Source organism: Urtica dioica, chromosome 10 (genome assembly GCF_054948205.1).
Source record: "Urtica dioica subsp. dioica isolate 48M chromosome 10, U.dioica_male_clone48M_v1_H2, whole genome shotgun sequence".
NCBI classification, from domain to species: Eukaryota; Viridiplantae; Streptophyta; class Magnoliopsida; order Rosales; family Urticaceae; genus Urtica; species Urtica dioica.
In genome coordinates, this window is record NC_142765.1 from 22,840,250 (window position 1) to 22,861,489 (window position 21,240).

A 21,240-nucleotide genomic window follows, 5' to 3' on the forward strand; every position below is an offset into this window, starting at 1 on the left:
CTCTTAATAGAGGCTAGATACTAATAAATCTCTTTTTTTTCCTTACTAATGAAATCGTAAACAATAAGTAAATAATGTTAAATAAAACCCAAGATAATAAATCAATTTTTAGAAAAAGACAGTATGCATAAAAAAAAAAAGAAAAAAAGAAGAGAAAAAAGAAGACCGTCTAAAACTTAAAAAAAAAAAAAAAAAAAAGCTATTTTGTAAAAATTCTAAACATTAAAAAAAAAGCTATAAAAAACAATATTTACTGAATAAAATTGCCACATTGGAAGGAGTAGGACCACCACTGACCAATCAGCAAAGGCTTTGTCATCGACGGCCAATACTCGTCAAGATTTTAGCCCACTGATTCCTGATCACAACTTTCTCTCTCTCTCTCTCTCTCTCTCTCTCTCCATTCTTCAGCGGTGGCCGGCGATTCGCAAAGATGGCAATGCAAATGGCCGTCCGAGGAGCTATAGCCACCCCAAGAAAAACCCAACTCTCAATTTCATCGTCATTACCGAATCCCAAGCCGAGGAGGGCTTCTTCTTCGGTCTCATTCCCGGCTTCGACAACGCTCACACTTCTCGGGGGTCTCGTCGCAGCAACGACGTGGCACGAAGCAAAGGCCGTGGCTTTCTCCAAGGACCAGATCGTGTCTTCTCTGACGGAGGTGGAGAGCTCGATCGAGCAGGCTCAGCAAGTGGGGGCGAGCGTGTTCGACACGACGGGGAGAGTGGTCGACGCGGTGGTCGCTGCTCTGAGGCCCGCCGTCGAAGCGGCGTTGCCGATCGCCAAACGGGCCGGAGAGGAGGCTTTCAAGCTCGCTTCTCCGGTCGTCTCCGAGGCTTCCAAGAAAGCTCAGGAGGCCATTCAAAGCGCCGGAGTCGATACCACCCCGGTTTTCACCGCCGCCAAGGTTCAATTTTTTTTTTTTTTATTTTTATTTTAATGTTAATTTGCCACATTTATCTTGGGAAAACATTATTTTTTTTTTTATTTATTTCTCTGTATGCTATTTGATATTTAAGTCTTTAAGGTGATTTTTTTTTTTTTTTTTTTTAGAAAAATGGTCATGATTTTTCTTTTTCAAATGAAAAGTTTACTCTTAATAAAATCTATTACTCGTTAATAAAATGGTCTTTATACACTAATTTTTACGCTACTTGAATTTTTGTGCTACATGATATTTAAGTCTTTAAAGGAAGTTTTAGCAAAATGGTCTTTATATTATTTTTATTTTTTTTTATTTCTTTTTCAAATGAGAAGCTTATTCTTAATAAAATCTGTTACTCGTTAATTTTAGTGAAGAAACTCCTTAATTTATGTTGTTTAATAAAAAAAAAAAAAAAACTGCAAATTTAGATTGGTAGAGTGAAAATTTGTTTTAATGGTAAAAACTAAAACGTTATGAATAAATTATTTAAGTTTGTAAATATATTTTGAGTTGTCAGGTGCTGGATTTGATTTAGAAACAAAAATGCCAGGGAGAAAAAAAAATGCATTGTTATGGAAAGAAAGTCAGTGTGATTCTCATCCCTACCTGGTTCTGTGTCCTGGCTTTATAATGAACTGAATTTCCTCGGGGGAAATTCTGTATGATAAATTTGAGAAAGATACTGATTGTGTTATACAATTCCACAAATGCCACAGTGCTGCTAATACAATTTCTTTTAATTTTTTTTTTCTCCTCTTTTTTCTATTAAAGACTGTAGCCGGGGCAGCACAGCAGACTGGGAAGGTGATCGACGTTGCAAAGCCGATCGCTTCATCGGCCATGGATTCCATTTTCTCGGCAGAGCCGCTCACTCTCGCTGGCTCGGCCGGAGCTTTGGTCGTTGCTTATTTCCTTTTCCCACCTCTATGGTCCGCCATTTCTTTTGGCCTCCGAGGTTACCGAGGTTGTTGATCATTTCTCTTCGAATCCCATCATAATTTCTCTCTGTCCGTCACTTCTCGTTCTCTTTTCAATGTGGGATCGTCGAGGATTTCGCTAAATGTCTTATATTTTTATTTTTTATTTTTAGGTGATCTCACCCCGGCTCAAACGCTTGATCTCATATCAACGAAGAATTACGTTTTGGTTGACATTCGAACCGACAAAGACAAGGACAAGGCCGGAATTCCCCGCCTTCCTTCTAGTGCCAAGAGCAAATTGATCTCCGTCCCGTGAGTAATCTCTCGATCAGTAATTTTGGCTATCCCAGATCATATCATACTCTTCTTCTGATTTTTTTTTTCTTTTCTTTTATTTATTCAGCTTGGAAGAAACACCTAGCAAGTTGAAAGGTCTTGTCAAAAACGTTAAGAAATTGGAAGCAGAAATCGCAGCCTTGAAAATATATTACCTCAAAAGAGTCAACAAAGGCTCAAACGTCATCATCTTGGACTCGTCAGTATTTTTTTTTTAACCCATTTCTTCTCTCATTATTTGCGACATTTTGGTCCCTAAACTTATTTTACGAGCAAAAGACGGTTACTCAAACTAGTAGTTTTGTGGTATTTTAGTCATGTTCATAGAATATACCAAAAAAAAAAACTAACTTGTGGACCGAAATGTGTCAGATACGCTGACTCAGCAAAGACGGTGGCGAAGACGCTGACGAGTCTGGGGCTGAGCAAGTGTTGGGTGGTGGCGGATGGGTTCTCCGGGGGACGAGGCTGGCTTCAGAGCCGCCTTGGGACCGATTCTTACAACTTCTCATTCGCCGAAGTCTTTTCACCCTCGAAAGTCATTCCCGCCGGCAGACGATTCGGAACTACGGCTTCCACGCCCTCGTCCGCCCAAAAACTGCTTCCGTAATGACAAGTGTTTGATCCTGAAAAAAAAAAAAAAAAAAAAACAACCGAGTTCTGTTCTCAATGTGCATAAAGCATTATGTGTTTAAAAAAAAAAAAAATTAGATTGTGACTGGGTTGTGGGTATTTGTGTGGTGTATAAAATTATTATATTACTCAAACGATAGTCTTCCAAGTTTGTTTAGTCCTGTTTTGAGACGTCGATGGTAAGTTCGTTTTGTAATTGTTTTAACTATGGGTAGTGTAGATTTATAGCCAATCTGAAACTTATAGATTTTGTTTTTAGCCTATGTTTCATATTTTTTAGGGAAATAACCAATAAGCTTAGGTGGCAATATTTATTAGACTAATTTGCCATTTTATTTATACAAACAGAAGTAATGAAAATATAAGGAAATTGTAAAAAAAAAAACTGCATATTTTAAAAAAGAAACATGGTAATTAGAATTTGTCAATTTTGAAAACTTCCTCCCTAAATCACGTATATTAATTTCCGAAAAAAATGATATTGAAAATATACGAGTTAAAAAAAAAAATCCAAAGAACATGATGAAGCTTGTCGAAGAAGATGAAGACGTCTTCATATTAACAATAATTAACAACTATTAACGAAAATTAACGTTAATTGTCAAAAAATATGAAGAAGAAATCTTGGCATGTTGAAGGTTAAAAAAAAAACTCAGATCTGGTTTTGTGGAGAGAGAAAGAGAAAGGCAGCGGTTGGAGTCGCGGGTGGAGTCGCGCATCCAGCAGGCGGAGGAGAACCGCACGGCGCTACTGCGGGCCCACCGGCAGCGGCGCGCCTCCCTCGGGGAGCGGTCGTCCCAGACGCTCCTGCGCAAGGCCGCCCGCGAGACCAAGTACAAGGAGCGCGTGCGCGCCACCATCCACCAGAAGCGCGCCGCCGCCGACAAGAAGCGCCTCGCCCTCCTCGACGCCGACCGCCGCCGCGCCCGCGTCTCCCGCGTCCTCCGCGTCACCAAGTCCGTCTCCTCCCAGAGGGACCTCGACGCCCGCCGCTTGCGCGACCGCCTCGAGGACCGCCTTCAGTGAGCCCGCAGGACCAGGGCCGACTGTTTGCGCCGCAGAGGACCAGGGCCGACTATTTTTTTTTTAAATTCCTATTTTGTAGAGAGAGAGAGAGAGAGAGAGAGAGAGAGAGAGAGAGAGAGAGAGAGAGAGAGAGAGAGATAACGTGGATACAAAAATCTGGTAACTACTTTCTACAAAATAAGAATTTAACATGCACAAAAAAAGGAAAAAAAAAAAACTTGATTTTAAAAAACTAAATTAATTATTGAAGGACAAAAAAGTAAAAAATATTAGGCCACCTAATACGTTTGGCTATTTCCCTAAAAATCTCCAAACATATGCTAGATCACAAACCAAACGTTTTAGGTGGCCTAGTTAGTTATAAATCTCTTTAACTATTAATACACACATGATTAAAATTTTAAAACAAACATACATAAATCGAGGCCTTTTGTGCAGCTGACGAACAAACCACACAAAAATCATGAAAGATTCATATTAATCGTCACGGACTAACCGGACTAGTGGTGTCAATTGAGTCCGACCGGACTGCCACGGGCTAACCGGCTAGGCCTTATGGTATAAGCTTTCAAGTCTGGCTTGGGGCCTCAAAAAATTCTAGTTCAGACCCGGCTCTGGTCCTAATTAGACTCGATTCGGGCCCAACTCATTTTAAATAAAATTACTAACTTATTTTTGTTTAAAATTTATGTTTTTTTTTTTTTTATGTTTAAAAAGTACTTTTGACACATACACCCAATTTTATTATTGATGATATAAATATTTTTTACTACATTTTTTGTTGTTTTGATTAAAAGTGTTTATTTTGAATTTTAAAAAATACGTTTTTTAATATTTCTTTTATCATTATAGTTTGGACTTTTTAAGGCCCAATTTAATCCATTTTCAAGCTCGGGCCTGCGCTCAGCTCTGAGGGTCGAGAGCTTGGTCATGGGTTGATCCTAAGGTCATATTCCATAGGCGCGGCTAGGCCCGGCCCTTCAATAAAAAGGTTTGGGTCGGGCCGGGCCCAGACCTCTTTTTGGCTTAAAAAAAAGGACCAGGTCGGGTCCTCTTTTAGGCTTAAAAAAATGGGCAGGGCCGACTCGGCTCGACCCTTTTGACACCTTTACACCCGACCGCTCAAAGATTAATGTTTTTTTTTTCAATTTCTCAATAAAAATTATTATATTTTTTTTCCTCACAAATTTCTCACTTATCACATGAATTACTTAATGTTATTTTCTTTTTAATTTATTTATTATTTCTTTTTCTTATTGCATTCTACTTAATTTTTTAAATTTATTTATTAGCTTGCTGGACTTAACCGTGCGAAAGTGTTTGAATGCAAAAACTTTGTATTAATACTCAGGATAAATGGCTTGCTCAAATTTATGAATACCTTACAAATGAAACGAAGGATTTATGACTTGCTCAAATTTTTGTATGTCTTGCAAATAAAATGAAATGACGCTCCTATTTATAAAGTTGACTAACAAATATTGAAGACTCTAGAGAATTAAGATTTTTTTTTATACAAAAATGTCTCTTCTAGCATGTTCTCTAGGAGATACAAACTTGGACCACCTTCTAGATGATTCCGCTGAGAGACTTGTAGAGTCTTCTAGAATGTGTTTGGAAAAATGGCTCCTTGTGCGTTGTTGTCTCTTGGGTCAGAATGTTGCTTGGGCCCAACCTCCATATGCTTGTGAGCTCCATTGGGCCAAGATGGCCGTCTTGAGCTAACTTTAGTAGGCGCGTGATGTTCTCCCCTATCTAATAACGTGACGCCCTTGCCGCGTCGTTAGTCTTGAATTGTTGGATGAGTTCCTTGGAATGTTAAAATGCATCTTCGTGTTTCCAACAGGCTTTAGTCTCCGTTAAGCCCTTCCACTTGACAAAGTATTCTATGTAGTATTGGATCCCGCGCCTTGTAATAGTTCGATCTGTTAGTTACTCTTCAACGATTTTGTCGCACGAAGTAATCGCAGTTGTTGGTGCTCTCGTCGGTATCCCTCTTGATGGGTCTTCATGGTATGGCTTAAGTTGGCTCACATGGAAGACTTGATGAATTTTCACCTTCAGTGAAGTTGAAGCTTGTACGGGACTTGGTGATTTCCTGCTCACATCGAGTTGTGACACTCGTTGATGAGCTCCATCCTCATTAGGTTGTCCCATCGTGGCACATAGACTCGATTCTCCTTTGAGTAGAGTACTCTGCCATCAAGCCATAATTGCATTGTCTTGCCCTCGTGCACCATGGAGACAATAGTCTTGGCTAATGGTTCTTCCTCTAGTCCCGTATTGATTCGCTCCATCATCGTGCTAGTTACTCGGTTAATTGTCGTGAGATCCGCCTCCCGACTCAAGGCATCCGAGACGACGTTTGCTTTGTCGGGCTTGTACTCAAAACGGTACTCAAATTCTGCCTAGAAGTCTTGCCAACGAGCTTAGGACTCAACTTCTTTTGAGACCTACATCCATTTCCTTAGAAGAAAATCCACTATCAATGAGAAAAGCTCTCAAGAATTCGAATTATAACGTTTGCTAGATGCCTTGTCCGAGAACTTTAGCCGATTCGTCAATTTTGTTGTTGTTGACATTGTCATTAAAATTTTCAACGATTTATATAAATAATTTATCATTTAAAAAAAAATTAATCACGTAGTCAAAAATTATTGAAACTTGATACTTTGCACATATATACTATTTCACTAATATTAGATAATCTTGCATATTCAGTTAATTCCAATTAGTTATAATACCAACGACAAACTTTTTGGTTAAAGCCAATAGATGTTGTAGTGATATATGTGAATATTAAAAAAAAACAATAAATCATTTAGATACCGTGCCTAGAGACTATTATTGCTATTGTTTTGCGAAAATAATATTATGTAGAATTATAGACACCTTTATTGCAACCAGGGTTAGTAAAAGAAAAAAAAAACATAATTTAGCACGTACACTCTTTTTACACGTGTCATTGCTAATATAAACCCTGGTATAAATTCTCCACAAAAGCAATAAGAAACATGGAGAGAAATTAAAGGACTGCAATACATAATTAGTCTGATGAGCATGTGTAAATTAAGTGAAACTTTCGTCAAGAATCATTGACATTAGACTGATCTGGCTGCACATCGATTACAACTAAGCTTATGAATAACCAGGTTGTTTCATATTTGCCCAAGCATATACGAACTCTTCGAGCTCGAACTCTTTCGTTCGATGATTTGTTTTTAGCCACAGGAAGAGAAAACTCAGCTAATTAAATTTCCATATTGTCAGTGAATTATAAAAATTATATATTCGGCATGTTGAAGAGAACCCAAGGCATAAATTAACATACACAAGAGAAAGCTCTTCAGATTAGTGTTCGTTATTTCGTAAATATATGCTTATGTTTTTTTTTTTATATAGTTGTTATCAGAGAAGAATAGTCGACGATAGATAATCAGAGGGAGAAGAAAAACGAGAGGAAAGAGTAACATGCAAAGTTTTAACCTTTTTTTTTTCTATATCCAAAATCTGACGGGAGAGTAAATGTGTAACAACTTAAAAGTAATCATATATTATTATATATATTAAAAAAGCACGGAAACACTATTCACGTAAACACATTTTATTAATATATTGTATTGTAGCAAAATCATCCACATTCTATTTAAACTATTTTCAGTTAAATACAGTGAAACTTGACTTGAGGTAGCTTGATATATTTTGGATGTGACTTAATCTCAAATAGCCAAATGCATAAACACCGCCAATTAAGCTAACGAAAACACATTATGTGACCGTTTTTGAAGCCGCGGTTTTATTCTGATTGGATTTTGAAGACGTGTGACATTTTATCACACAAAAAACTATATTACATTTCATACGACGACGGTGATCTAAACTATATACATCAAATTCACAAGCATATCAGCCAAAAAAAAAAAAAAAATAGATTCAGTGTGTTACCACATTCAGAATATACACCTTATAAAAAGTCATAGATGGGCTCGTTTCGGGGCTTCTTTTTTCCGGTGACGATCTGAAAGGCGTTGAGTCCGGTGCTGAAGGCTTCGTTGAACAATATCCTTGTCTGCATAGACTGAACCCCGGGAAGCCACGATAAGAAAGCCACGGGAGCCATGATTATGAGCCCTAAAAGCAAGTCATAGAGTCGAGCCACAGACACCACTGTCTCCCAAATCACAGTCTTTTGCAGGCGATCACGGAGCACCTGCGCAATCTGTAGCAAACCCCACCCGGTGGGGACAAAACCCACCAGACTGGTCAACGTGTCTGTCACGGCAAAATCAGTGAAATTTCGCAGCAGTGGAACGACCACAAAAACCCCGAAAAACAACACCAGAAACTGAACCAGGCGATAGTATATGTGATGGTTCGCTTCGTACTTGTTCCGAGCCCACAATAAGAGCGCATACACGCCAAGAGCCGCGAAGACGTAGAGCCACGACAGCAAGTAGACGACGAAGCTGGAACTATCGGCTGCAATCTCGAGTCGGTACACGATGCCGTACTGGAAGAAGAAGAATCGGAGGCTCAGAAGAATCTCCGCAATATTTCCCCATAAACCGGTGGTCCTCAGGTGTCGTTGCTCGTCGTACCACCACCTTTCCCAGCTCTCGTCGGGCCTCGCGAACACGCTGCCGCCGCGGAACCAAATCCAGGCGACGAAGCCCTCGTAGTCGTTCACGGCCTTGAGCCAGTCGAAGCCGGAGGGGTTGAACACGAACGGAGCCATGGCCCACGAGGCGACCAAGAACCAGCTCGAGACGGTCAAGGCGGCGTAGACCAAAGACGAGGTGTGGGCCGCGGCGCTGTAACGCGCGTACACGGCGAGCACGAGCCCGAGCTCGGCGGCTTTCGCGAAGTGGGTGCGAGCGTAGAGCCTGTAGTTTTCCGCGAAGGCGGTGTGGTGGACGGCGAATTCGCGGCCGGTGGGGCGGTACTTTGCGCCGCCGTGGAGGACGGTGCGGCCGAAGAAGTGGGCCCGCGTCCCGACCGAGAAGGCGTAGAAGACGGAAGAGAGCTGGAGCTGCATCATCAGCGCCTCCCAGAAGGACGCTAGGAAGCCTCTCTCGAGCGAGCTCTCGAGTATCATCGGGAGGACGGTGAAGAGGCCGAGCTGGATCACGAACTCTTGGTTCAATATCGTGGCCAGCACTACATTGCTGCTCTGCGACGTCATAGAGCCCTCGATGCCGCTGAGAGCCATGTACATTCGGGACCATAAGAAGGCGTAGAGAGCGAAGATGAACACGGATGTGCTGAAAAAGAACCCCACGGTGGTGTAGAAGAAGGAGAGCATTCGGAACAAGTCGAGGGTGTGACCCAGCCTGTACACGTCTCTGCTCAGAGACTGTTCCGCGCTGCCGCTCGCAATCTTGGCCTCAAACGCCGAGATCTGGCTCAGTCCCACGTCTCTTCCCTTCCCTACCTGAGTGCCCACGGCAATACACATACTCATTGTTCATGATGGCGGACTATTTTTTTAATAAAATGAAACTTTGACTATTTTTAAACAAATATTTTTAGCGATATAAGCCCAATAACAGAAGCATTTGCATTTTAGCCATTATTTTGTAAATATTTCGTAAATAACCAAAAATATGATGTAATCAACGTTATTTACACATATTTACTAGAAATTTACTCTGCGTAAATAGATTTTCGTGGCTATTTACAAAAATTTCTAATGTTTTATATGACTAGATAGCAACTGGACCCATTTTTAAAAGGAGGGTGAACTATTGAGCTACTGACCTGATTGGCAAAAAAAAAAATTGAAGTTATTACCTGGATGTACTCATGGTGGGTGACGGAGCCACCGCGCAGGGTACAATTGAAGCCGGCGAAGATGTCTTCGTTGACGTTGAGAGCCCTGGAAGCCTTGCTGAGGCCGCCTCGCGTGAGAAACCACAGTCTGTCGAACATGTCGGGGTGGCCGTAGTGCATCCTCACCTTGAGGACGTTGGCGAACACACGGTGCCCCAACGTCACGAAGCTCGCGTCCTGAGACGACATGAACCACGCCAGCGTCGACACCGGCCCCGTGAATATGTGCTCTCTCACCCCCAAGATCCTAGCCTTATCTCCCGCGCCAAACTCTTCCAGAAGATTCCTTACTTTGAGAGCCTCCTCGAAGTAGTTGTCTTGGTTCATATCGATCGTCTGCACCGCGTCCCCGCGTGTGAACGCGATCCCGTTGTTCTGATTCTCGGGCTTCCCTTCTCCGATCTCCAGCGCGCCTGGCAGCTTTATGCGGTAGATCTCCGCCTCCTTATCCGATTCCTCGTCGTACTTGACCAGCACGGAGTAATAGTCTTTCTCGCCTCGCTCGGTGGACACCGGGTCCACGTACGCAACGCGCATGGCTCGGTTGGTTTTCATCAGATACTGAATATCGTCAGCTCTCGGATCTTGCTCCTCTTTGTGTTTTGCGTAGTTTTGACAAGCCACCACGTACGTGAACTTCATCGACATCACAGCCTCCGTCGCCGCTGACGGGGAGTCGAGAGAGGCCAGCAAGCGCAGAGCTCGCTGGTAATACATCATTCCCCGAACGGTGCGTGCAAGTGTTTGGCCTCTGAAAGACGCCCAGAGCCTGACAGAGCTCCGTGTGTCCAACGTTCCTTGCCGGAGAATCCTCTCGACGAAATTCTCCCACTCGTCGGGGTATATGGTCTGCAAGTAATACAAAGTCGAAATCCCGTCTTCGTTCGCCTTCGCGAGCTCGTCTCTGCCGTACATCACGGCCTCGTCGTAGTAGGGCGTGAGGACGCTGAAAGCCCTCATGTTCTCCACCGGCGGAGCGCTCGGCATCCTCATGAACATCGAGTTGGTGAAGAAAGTGATCCTTCGCTTTGCTTCGGGGTTGGACGGGATGTTCTGCATCGAGTCCCGGGACGCGAGTATGGTATAAAGCCGTCGGACCTGCCTGTGCAACCCTTCTTCTGGCAGCTCGACGGCGTCCTCGAAGACGATCCGTTTCGTAGAACGTGTCTTGAAAAGATCTCGAATGACGATCTCGTACAGGTCTTGGAGGGCGTTCACCACCGCACGGTCCGCACCGACTTCCTTCTCGGGACTGTTCAGGTGTCCGACGAGCTCGACCAGCTTGGAGTAGAGTCGGGGAAGCGCGGCCATCTCGAAATGTGCGGTGAATTCCTTGGTCTCGAGACGGTGGTGGTCGATCTCTCCGAACAAGGTCGTGATTACGGAGAACTCCTCGGCGGTACGTTTGACGATGGAGAGAACCAAGTGCTTCACGCTGTCGTAGGCTTCGATCACGGCACAACGCCTGAACTCATTCTTGCAGATCTTGCGCCACAGGCACTCGTCGCTGGCGTCGGCGAACTCCGCGGCAAAACTCACCGCGATCAGAAGTTCGTTGCAGAGGAGAAAGCAAGGCCACCGAATCACTCCGACGTTCCACGAGCCACACGGCATCTCTAGCAGCTCTACCTCCCGGTCGGAGACCATGTCCTCTTCCCTGAGGATAGCAATGATCTCGTTCCATATCAGACAAAACTTCTCGCCCTTGCCCTCGCTCGAATCGAGCTTCTCGTAGGGATGAGCGAGACCGACTCCGAGCTTCAACCGGTGGACCGTGTCGCCGAGATCGCTCGACGCGCTTGACACGCGCTCCCGCGGGATGAGGTTGAACTGAAGCGCACCGGCGAAGTACTGGAAGTGGTGCCTAAGGCTTCGAGTGGATTGAATCTCGCCCAAGTGCGCGAACAGCCCGATCGCCACGCCCACCACGGACGTGTATATGGCGTACCAAATCTGCATATCCACGAGGTACACGAGCAGCACGGGGAGCCACGTCAGCGCCACCACAAATCTGTTGCTGCCAAGGAAAAACTCGTGCCACTCGTACTCGACCTTCGTAGCGCCCGACCCCAACATAGTCCTCGTCGCCGTCACAGTCGGCTCGATCTGCAACTTGTAGCTAAAACTGAACTTTGTCGCCAACACCGCGCCCCAAAACAAGGCATACTTCGCTCTGTCGTATGTCCCTTCTCTCATCCCGCGCCCCACGAAGACCCCGCCCCGGAAGCACCGCGAGTCCCCGACCCACGAAGCGGCGTAAAGCGCCGCGGCCACCGCGAGAAAAACCGCGACGCGGGAAAGATCGTCCCTTTGCGTCCATATCCTCCCGTAAGACCACCCGAGAGCCGCGGTCCACGCAGCCTCGACGGCGATCTTGAGCAACATCTTCGCCCCGACCGCCTTCGTGTCCCACGACACGAGGCCGTGCTGCGTCGCAGCGTCCAGAAGCGCGCGAAAAAGCCTCATCCCGCTCCACGTGACTAGCACCGACAAAACCCGCAAAAAAACGACCCGCTTGTCCTTTTCCCGCCCTTCTTTTTCCAAGACCACCACGATCGAAGCTTGGAGGAACAGCACGTGCACGATCCACAGCCTGTCGAAGCTGCGGTACAAGCTCAAGAACGACCGACGCTCCACGAAGCCGGCCTTGCGGCCGGCCGCCGCGAAGAAGTCGCTACGGAGGTCGATCGGCCACTTGAGGCTCTCGAAGCAGCGCCGGGTCCAGAAGAACTCGTTGACGTCGTCGTAGTTCCGCCACGCGCTGTAAGGTGCGGTGGCGTTCCGGCTGCCGGCGACCTCCGCCCTGATCGCGTCGTGGATCGGCTTCACCACTCCCTCAAGGAACGCGTGGTCGTTCGCGCCCGAGACGACCGAGGAAGAGCGACCCTCCAAAACGTCGTTCAGTTCCGTAGCCATGTGGTGGAAAATGAAGCAAATGCATTCCGGGACGAACCTGAGACTCGCGGACTCGCCCCAGATCAAGAGGTACAGCGAGACGTAGAGTAGGTCCCGGCCGTTGCGGTGCACGCTGGATTTCTTGCCGAGGAAGGAACACCACTCCGTGTAGTTTTTCAGGAGCTTGTCCCGAAACCGGCGGACCACGGCGGCGCCGGCGGAGATCTCTCCGGTCATGTGGGCGTTGGCGAGGTGGAGGACGATGTGCTCTCGCTGGTTTCTGGCGTTGTCCCGCTGAAACCCGAAGAGCAAAGCCACCCACTCCACGAGGTCTATCGACTCCCACCGGAGCGCCGCCATGGCCGCGACGACCGAGGGGTGGTCAGAAACCAGGTCGTCGACGGGGATTATGTTGTACGGATCGGCCATTATGATCCAAATCCAAAGAACTACTGTTGGGATCGAAGGCTTGCTGGGTCTTTCACTATTTATGTCAACGCGGAAATTTTCCGCGAAACTTCGTCAACGAAGCTGATGATTTGACTTAGTACATTGTGACGAAAATTAGGAAGGTTTTTGAAACTATCAGCAATTTTCCAGTGGGTATTTATATAAACAACGGGAATGATTTTTGTCCCGACGCACGACCCTCACGATTCCCCACCAAAAGTAATAAACACAAAAAAAACTCTTTAAAATTGTCCACTTGTCAGAGGACGTATGGATCGTCCAAATTCGGGCTGGTGTCAAATAGCTTAACATATATATGCACACACATATATATGTATCCATCGGTCGGTCTATCCATCTTCTCTTTCAGTATCAGTATACATCTCAATATCTCATTGATTTTTTTTCATATAAACATTATTTTAATCAAATAAATTGACTGACTCCTTCTTGGTTGAAGAAAAATTGATTCTTTTATAAAAGGTGGATAGTCGTGTTAAAGGTTAATGATAATTTATACCTTCACTTATATATATGAGAAAAGTAATGATATGAATTCACAAAAATATTACTATCACAGCAAAAAGTAAGTACTAATTTATTTTTAATAGATAAAAATATTGCATGAGATTAATTTATATAAAATTTTAAGATAATCATCTAATTAATGTTTAAAAAAACAAAAAATCAGTTAATAGTTTTTAATTTATTATAATTAATTAGTAATTATTTGAATACTTGAGTCGAAGTCAAATGATTATAATCCAATAAATTACATTTTACTGTTTAAGTGATGTTTCTAAAAATGTCCTAACACATTATGAAATAACTTATCAGTTTAGCTAAATATCATAAGCACACAAACTGAAAGTAAAGAAACACAAGATTTGACAGTTCAGTTCGGCGAAACATGCCTAATTCTAGAAGGATGATACTGTAACGCCGAAATAAACTACGATAAAATCTACTATTCTTAATAATAATTTTTTTATTGTTATTATTATTACTACTATTACCATTATTAATTTGCTTTGCAGTGAAATATCCATCGACGGCTCCAGCGATTATAAAGTGTCCATATTAAGTAATGGTGACAAATTACACCTATAACTAAAATTTTAAATTTAATAGATATGTGTGTATATATATTATGTCTATACATGTGTGCATATAGTATTATAACTAGTCTTACGTGTACATAACAGATTTTTTATTATTATTATTACTTTGGCATAACTTCTTTGAGGTGTAATGTGAATATACGTAGTATTATTTGATAGCTTTCAATTCAAACCCACTACCTAAGTTTTCTAGAAGGAAAGAAAATCAATTTCAGTTACGGTAGTACACAATTTTTTACAAGTCCAACTTGTGTACTATTTACACTCTAACAACATATTAAACATTTTTTTTTTCTTTCTTTCATGTAGCCAAAATTAGCAACTATAATTTCACATTCATTCATTCTTTCAATTTTCTACTGGCAAACGTAAAAGACTTTCCTGGTGTGCTTAGTCAACATTATCAAGCTAATGATGTGTGCATGCATAATTTCCTACTCTAACAACATACTATTATTTTACGTACATAACATATTATTGTTATTATTATTATTATTTTTGTTCCTTCGAGAATGGACAGCCAATTACGTTCATGTGTGATGTTTTTTTTTTTTTTTTGAAAACGTGGACGGCACCACGGAAAATGACATTAAAACCCTCACTTAGGTGGCGGAGGAAAAAGCGCGAAAGCGAATCAGACAAAAAACTTATTAGCATAAATCCACGTCATTGTACTGACGTGTAAAACAAACACTTCATGTTCTAGGAGATGTTTCCCCAACATCACAGAGAACAACATATTTGTCATAACAAAACCAAAACAACAACAAGTATACGAACTTTCTTTCCTTAAACAAATTATTCTTAATGTTCGGTGTCATAGATATATTTTGTTCTCATACATAAATAAAATATAATTTGGTGCTTATAATTTACATATTTTGACTAGGCCTGTACATCGGGTTGGGTTATCCGGATTTGTACATTTTCATGAACCCGACCCGAAATCTTCGGGTTGTCATTTTTATAACCCAACCCGAACCGTTTATGGTGCTAAAACCAAACCAACCCGAACCGATATTAGTCGGGTTGGTTTGGTTTGATTTATTTAGGGTGGGTTAAGTCAGTTTGTTCGACTTAATTTGTCACAACAAATGTACAAAATATAATCATTGAATCAAATTCATAAAAACCATGCAAATATTAAGAATAAATAAATTATGTCTCATCTCAAATTTCATATTAAATAAAAATCTAGACCTCGTGAAAATATGTAAAGTAATAAAAAAAAGAGTTGTAGAAACTAATATAAGTAAATCTTTATGATCATATCTAGTCTACTTATATTTTCATTTTAAAACCATAAATCATATGGTGTATTTTTTATTTTACATTGATTAACATTTTTCATTTTTCTAGAAAATCTTTTTTTATTTATTTTAATAGGATCGGGTTGGTTTATTTCAATCCAATCTCATGACGTTCAAAAACTAAACCAATCCGAAACACTTGTGGGTTGGGTTGGTTTCAACCCAAACTTCTTCGGATTATAATGGGGCGGGTTAGAGAAGAGTGTGGTATGGTTTGGATGATCAGATTGTTTGGTTTATCGATTCTCGTGAACACCCCTCATTTTGACTGTGTTATATCTTACGATAAGAAAACAATAAGTTATGTGGATACTTTATTATCATAAAAATGTAACAAATATTGTCGCTGCAAAGCGCAGCTATCCCTTTTGTTATATATATAGAGTGTTTAAATCAATGAACCATGTTGGACGTTGTCAAACGTCCATATGCAAGTTTTTAGCTATATTAGTTTAGTTTTTATGTAATTAATATTTATTATAGATAATAACAGTCTGTTACATATTAATTAGGATAGTTTGTTTGTTTCACAAAGTCAGCCCTGTTTGTTAAGTATTTTCAGCGATATTTACTTGTACTCAGCCTATAAAAGGCAACACATATCAGCAATAAAATCACTCAATTACTTCTCTCCATATCACGCTTATCAGCTTTTATTATGGTATCAGAGCAGTAATCTCTTCTTCCTACGATTTTATTCTAAAACGTTATCAAAATTGTAGGCCTTTTTTATCAACATCTTAATTATCAGTTTATTGTCTCCTCTTATAATCGCTGCTTTTTCTATTAGCAGCAATTTTTTATTTATTTTGTCTGTTGCTTTTCTATTAGCAGCAATTCCATATCAGACTATTGCTTTAGCAATTTTCTTTCCTTCTCAACAATATATACGGTCATCACAGCCTGTATTTTCTTTCCATATTAGACTATTGCTTTAACAATTCTATATATGTATACTGTCTTCTTATTTACTCATATATAATTGCTGCTAATTAAAGCAATCCTAATATAACAATCTCTAGCATCACAGACTACTTAATTCCATATATATCGATATTATTTTTTAATATCAATCGTTCAAATTGTTTCACTATCAACAAAGATTCATAAGTCTATTATCATTCTCACGTATTTTTTTCTCTTTCTCAGGATACACAAGCAATGTCTCTGTACTCTATCCACCATTCTGACAGCCCTTCCACGGTGCTTGTGACTCCTCTGCTGACGGGAGATAACTATGGATCATGGAGCCGCGCTATCACAATGGCGCTTCGTGCCAAAAACAAACTCGGTTTTGTGGATGACTGTATTTCAGCTCCAACGGAGGAAGAAGACCTTGCTAATTGGCGCCGATGTAACGATCTAGTTAGCAGCTGGATCCTCAATTCTGTGATGCCGGAGATCCGCCCGAGCATTCTATATGCTGAAACTGCAGCACAAATCTGGAACGATCTCAAAGATCGTGTTAATCAGTCCAACGCTCCAAAAATTTATCAATTGAAGCAATTGATCTCTGCTCATAAGCAAGAAGGTATGTCTGTATCTTCTTATTATACCCAACTGAAGTCCTTTTGGGATGAGCTCGGTTCTATCATTCCTCTACCTGCTTGTATTTGTGGGAATGCAAAATCTATCATTGAGCAGCAACATCAAGACCAAGCGATGGAATTTCTCCAAGGTCTCCATGACAACTTCACGGCTATTCGAAGCCAGATTCTCTTGATGGAGCCCTTTCCTTCTACCCAGCGCATCTACAATCTCGTGCTTCAAGAAGAGAAGCAACAAGAAATCAATATGCGTTCAACGCCATCAATTGATTCTGCAGCCTTAGTTGCTCCAAAAAATATGTCCCGTCCCTCAGGAAAAAGGCCACGTCCGTATTGTGAGCACTGCAACAAGCACGGACACACACTAGCAACCTGTTTCCAGATCCACGGCTTCCCCGACAAAAGGACCACGAAACAAGCTTCCGCTCACTACGCTGGAGAATCTGCCTCAACTCATTTTGCTGGAAATTTGACTACCGAGCAATACAACAAACTTCTAGCCCTCCTTGCAACTGAGAATTCTACCGAGCCATCGGTTCATCTCACAGGTAATGTACTCTCTTATTCTCCACCTATTTGGATTATAGATTCTGGTGCGTCTAACCACATAAGTTCATCAATATCGTATTTCTCTTCTTATGTTGCTATTAATACCAAAATATCTGTTCAATTACCCGATGGATCTTATGTATATGTCACTCATATTGGGACAGTCATTCATTCCCAAATCTGATTCTCACGAATGTCTTTTACATTCCTTCGTTCAAATTTAATTTGTTATCTGTCTCACAATTATCAAAATCGTCTAATTGTGAGATTATTTTCTCTTCTCCTGGTTGTCTATTTCAGGACCGAACAACGAAGACAACGATTGGTCGGGGTAGAACTCACAATGGACTTTATCATTTCGATGCTCGTTTTATTTCAAATTCTGCTTTTCATTCCCAAATTTGTAATAAGTTCGATTTATGGCATTCACGCCTCGGACACCCTTCTAATTCTCGTTTTCAGTTTCTAGTTAAAAATAATGCAAGTATTGTTGCTAATAAGAATTTTCTTTGTGATGTATGTCCTCGTGCAAAACAATCACGTCTCTCATTTCCTAATAGTACATCTGTTTCTTCTCATTGTTTTGAATTAATTCATGTTGATATTTGGGGCCCTTTTTCAATACCATCCAATAATGGCTCAAGATATTTTTTAACAATTGTCGACGACTTCTCAAGATGTACATGGATATACTTAATGAAAAATAAATCTGAAATATTTTATATGTTAACCCATTTTTTTAATCAAATCAATCGGTCTTTCAATAGAAGGATTATGAAAATCAATCATGGTAATGGTGGTATGTTCTTATCACAACTTCAAACAATCAGATCCGATAATGGAACCGAATTTCTTTCCAAACAAATTCAATCTTGGTTTCATGATAATGGAATCATTCATCAACGCGCGACACCACAACAAAATGGCATAGTCGAACGTAAACATCGTCACTTACTCGATGTCGCTCGTTCTTTACGCTTTCAAGCAAATTTACCTCTCTCTTTTTGGGGTGAATGTATCTTGACAGCTGCTTATCTCATTAATAAATTACCAACTCCATTGCTCAAATATCAATCACCTCATCAAATCCTTATCGGACACGCTCCATCATATTCATCTCTTCGTGTTTTTGGTTGCTTATGTTTCGCTAAAAATATGCATCCGCAACATAAGTTTGATTCTCGTGCCAAAGCCGGAATTTTTGTTGGGTACCCTTTTGGCCAAAAAGGATACCGAATATACGATCCATCAACAAAAAATATTTATGTTTCACGAGATGTAATTTTCCATGAACATGTTTTTCCCTTCCAAGACGTAGCATCCAAATCGTCTGATAACATACTCGGCATCACCCCACTTGATGATAATTGTGATATCTCTCCATCACCACCAAACACCGACTCTTCATCCACGTCTTTAGAGCCTAATAATCGTGCTCTCAATCAGCCAGCTTCTTCTCATCTTGGAGAATCTAGCGTTTCTCAAACAAACATTCACACTCGTCCTAATCGTGACCGCCATCCACCTCGTCACCTAAGTGATTACGTTTGCACTAATGTATCAACAATGACAAAATTTCCTTTAGCAAATTATTTCTCTTTGTCACGATATTCTCCCTCTCATCGAGTGTTTCTTTCCAAAATCATCGATTACTCAGAACCACAGTCTTATTCACATGCCATGAAATCTAATGATTGGCGCGATGCTATGGCCAAAGAAATAAAGGCACTTGAATCGAATAACACATGGTCTATATGCTCTCTTCCACCTGATAAAAATGCAATTGGGTGGAAATGGGTTTACAAAATCAAATACCGTGCTGATGGTAATATTGAACGATATAAGGCACGTTTGGTAGCTAAAGGCTACACTCAAATCGAAGGTGTGGACTTTCATGATACTTTTGCTCCAGTAGCCAAACTTGTCACTGTTCGTCTTTTACTTTCTATTGCATCCATTAAGAATTGGTCTCTTCACCAACTCGACGTGAACAATGCTTTTCTCCAAGGAGATCTTGATGAGGAAGTATACATGAAACTCCCTCCTGGTTTTTCAAAGTACAACAAAGACAAAGTTTGTAAGCTAAATAAATCGATTTACGGCTTAAAACAAGCTTCTCGTCAATGGTTCTCCAAATTTTCCTCTACTCTCATTCAACGTGGTTTTATCCAATCCATTTCTGACTATAGTCTATTCACTTACAATCGTGATGACATTTCAGTTTTTATTCTCGTTTATGTTGATGATATCATTATTACCGGCAACAATGACAATATGATCTCTAAAATGAAAACATTCCTTGCTAATTCATTTTCAATCAAAGACCTTGGACCTCTCCGATATTTTCTTGGAATTGAAGTCTCTCGGTCTAAACAAGGTATATTTCTTTGCCAACGAAAATATACACTTGATATCCTCTCTGATTCCGGACAGATTGGCTCTCGTCCATCCCCTTTTCCTATGGAACAAAATCTTAAATTACGGCCAACTGATGGAACACCTTTGTCTGATCCTACAGTTTATCGCCGCCTCGTAGGACGTCTTCTATATCTTACCGTTACACGCCCTGATATTCAATATTCTGTCAACACACTAAGTCAATTCATGCAAAATCCTCATTCTACTCATCTTGATGCAGCACATCGTGTTCTGCGCTACTTAAAAGGATCTGTTGGTACTGGACTCTTCCTTTCTGCTACCAGCTCCCTTTCTTTATCCGGCTATGCTGACTCTGATTGGGCTGGTTGTCCGACAACACGTCGTTCGACCACTGGTTATTTTACCATGTTAGGCTCTAGTCCGATCTCGTGGAAAACTAAGAAACAATAAACTGTCTCACGCTCTTCTGCTGAAGCGGAATATCGCTCGCTTTCATCCCTCACTTCAGAATTACTTTGGCTGCGGTATCTTCTTCGGGATCTTGGTATTTGTCACGACCATCCAATTCCTATATATTGCGACAATCAAGCGGCTATTCACATTGCTCAGAATCCTGTCTTTCACGAACGAACTAAACATATCGAAATTGACTGTCATTTTGTTCTTGAAAAAATTCAGAAAGGTATCATCTATACCGCCTACCTACGTTCTTGCGACCAATTAGCAGACATCTTCACCAAACCGCTCGGCGCCGATAATTTTCGTAGACTACTTTGCAAGTTGGGTGTTCTTGACATCTCAATCCCAGCTCCAACTTGACGGGGGGTGTTGGACGTTGTCAAACGTCCATATGCAAGTTTTTAGCTATATTAGTTTAGTTTTTATGTAATTAATATTTATTATAGATAATAACAGTCTGTTACATATTAATTAGGATAGTTTGTTTGTTTCACAAAGTCAGCCCTGTTTGTTAAGTATTTTCAGCGATATTTACTTGTACTCAGCCTATAAAAAGCAACACATATCAGCAATAAAATCACTCAATTACTTCTCTCCATATCACGCTTTTATTAAACCATCATACATCTTCAACATAAATTATGGCTGGAAGTGATGAACCTCGATTTAGAAGTTAGAACTATAATTGCGAACTATAGCCAAGAATATAATCAAAATAATTTTAAGAAACTGCTAAATAATAACAAATCACGCAGTTTGATGTTCTTTTTTGGGAACGACTAATTCTATAATATTATAGTTTCAGTTTACAATTCAGCTGCTTGCGAACTAGCTAGTTACCCAATAATTCAATCAGAAGCA

General features: G+C 41.3%; 2 protein-coding genes across 3 annotated transcripts; one reads left to right on the forward strand and one right to left on the reverse strand.

Moving 5' to 3' along the window:
* The first annotated feature begins 350 nt into the window (after positions 1–350).
* On the forward strand, positions 351–2,834 carry CAS (calcium sensing receptor). The gene is made up of 5 exons (XM_089627603.1): positions 351–907; positions 1,697–1,889; positions 2,016–2,157; positions 2,249–2,380; positions 2,554–2,834. Exons 1-5 carry the CDS (start codon positions 434–436, stop codon positions 2,789–2,791), a joined length of 1,179 nt encoding a protein of 392 aa, XP_089483729.1. The 5' UTR covers positions 351–433; the 3' UTR covers positions 2,792–2,834.
* Positions 2,835–7,606: 4,772 nt separating this feature from the next.
* Positions 7,607–13,060, reverse strand: LOC149384130 (callose synthase 12-like). 2 transcript variants are annotated; one of them, XM_089628101.1, is made up of 3 exons: positions 9,631–13,025; positions 8,165–9,271; positions 7,607–8,059 (listed from the first exon to the last, which is right to left on the reverse strand). In XM_089628101.1, exons 1-3 carry the CDS (start codon positions 12,991–12,993, stop codon positions 7,805–7,807), a joined length of 4,725 nt encoding a protein of 1,574 aa, XP_089484227.1. In that variant the 5' UTR covers positions 12,994–13,025; the 3' UTR covers positions 7,607–7,804. The 2 variants fall into 2 exon arrangements, with proteins under 2 accessions (XP_089484227.1, XP_089484229.1); XM_089628103.1 differs by having other exon boundaries at positions 7,607–9,271; positions 9,631–13,060.
* Between the last annotated feature and the right edge of the window lie 8,180 nt (positions 13,061–21,240).

Coding starts and splice junctions, on each gene's coding strand:
- CAS (XM_089627603.1), top strand. CDS start 434: ATGGCAATGCAAATGGCCGTCCGAGGAGCTATAGCCACCCCAAGAAAA. Junction 908..1,696: donor CGGTTTTCACCGCCGCCAAG/GTTCAATTTTTT, acceptor TTTCTATTAAAG/ACTGTAGCCGGGGCAGCACA. Junction 2,158..2,248: donor AGCAAATTGATCTCCGTCCC/GTGAGTAATCTC, acceptor TTATTTATTCAG/CTTGGAAGAAACACCTAGCA.
- LOC149384130 (XM_089628103.1), bottom strand. CDS start 12,993: ATGGCCGATCCGTACAACATAATCCCCGTCGACGACCTGGTTTCTGAC. Junction 9,272..9,630: donor CCCACCATGAGTACATCCAG/GTAATAACTTCA, acceptor GTGGGCACTCAG/GTAGGGAAGGGAAGAGACGT.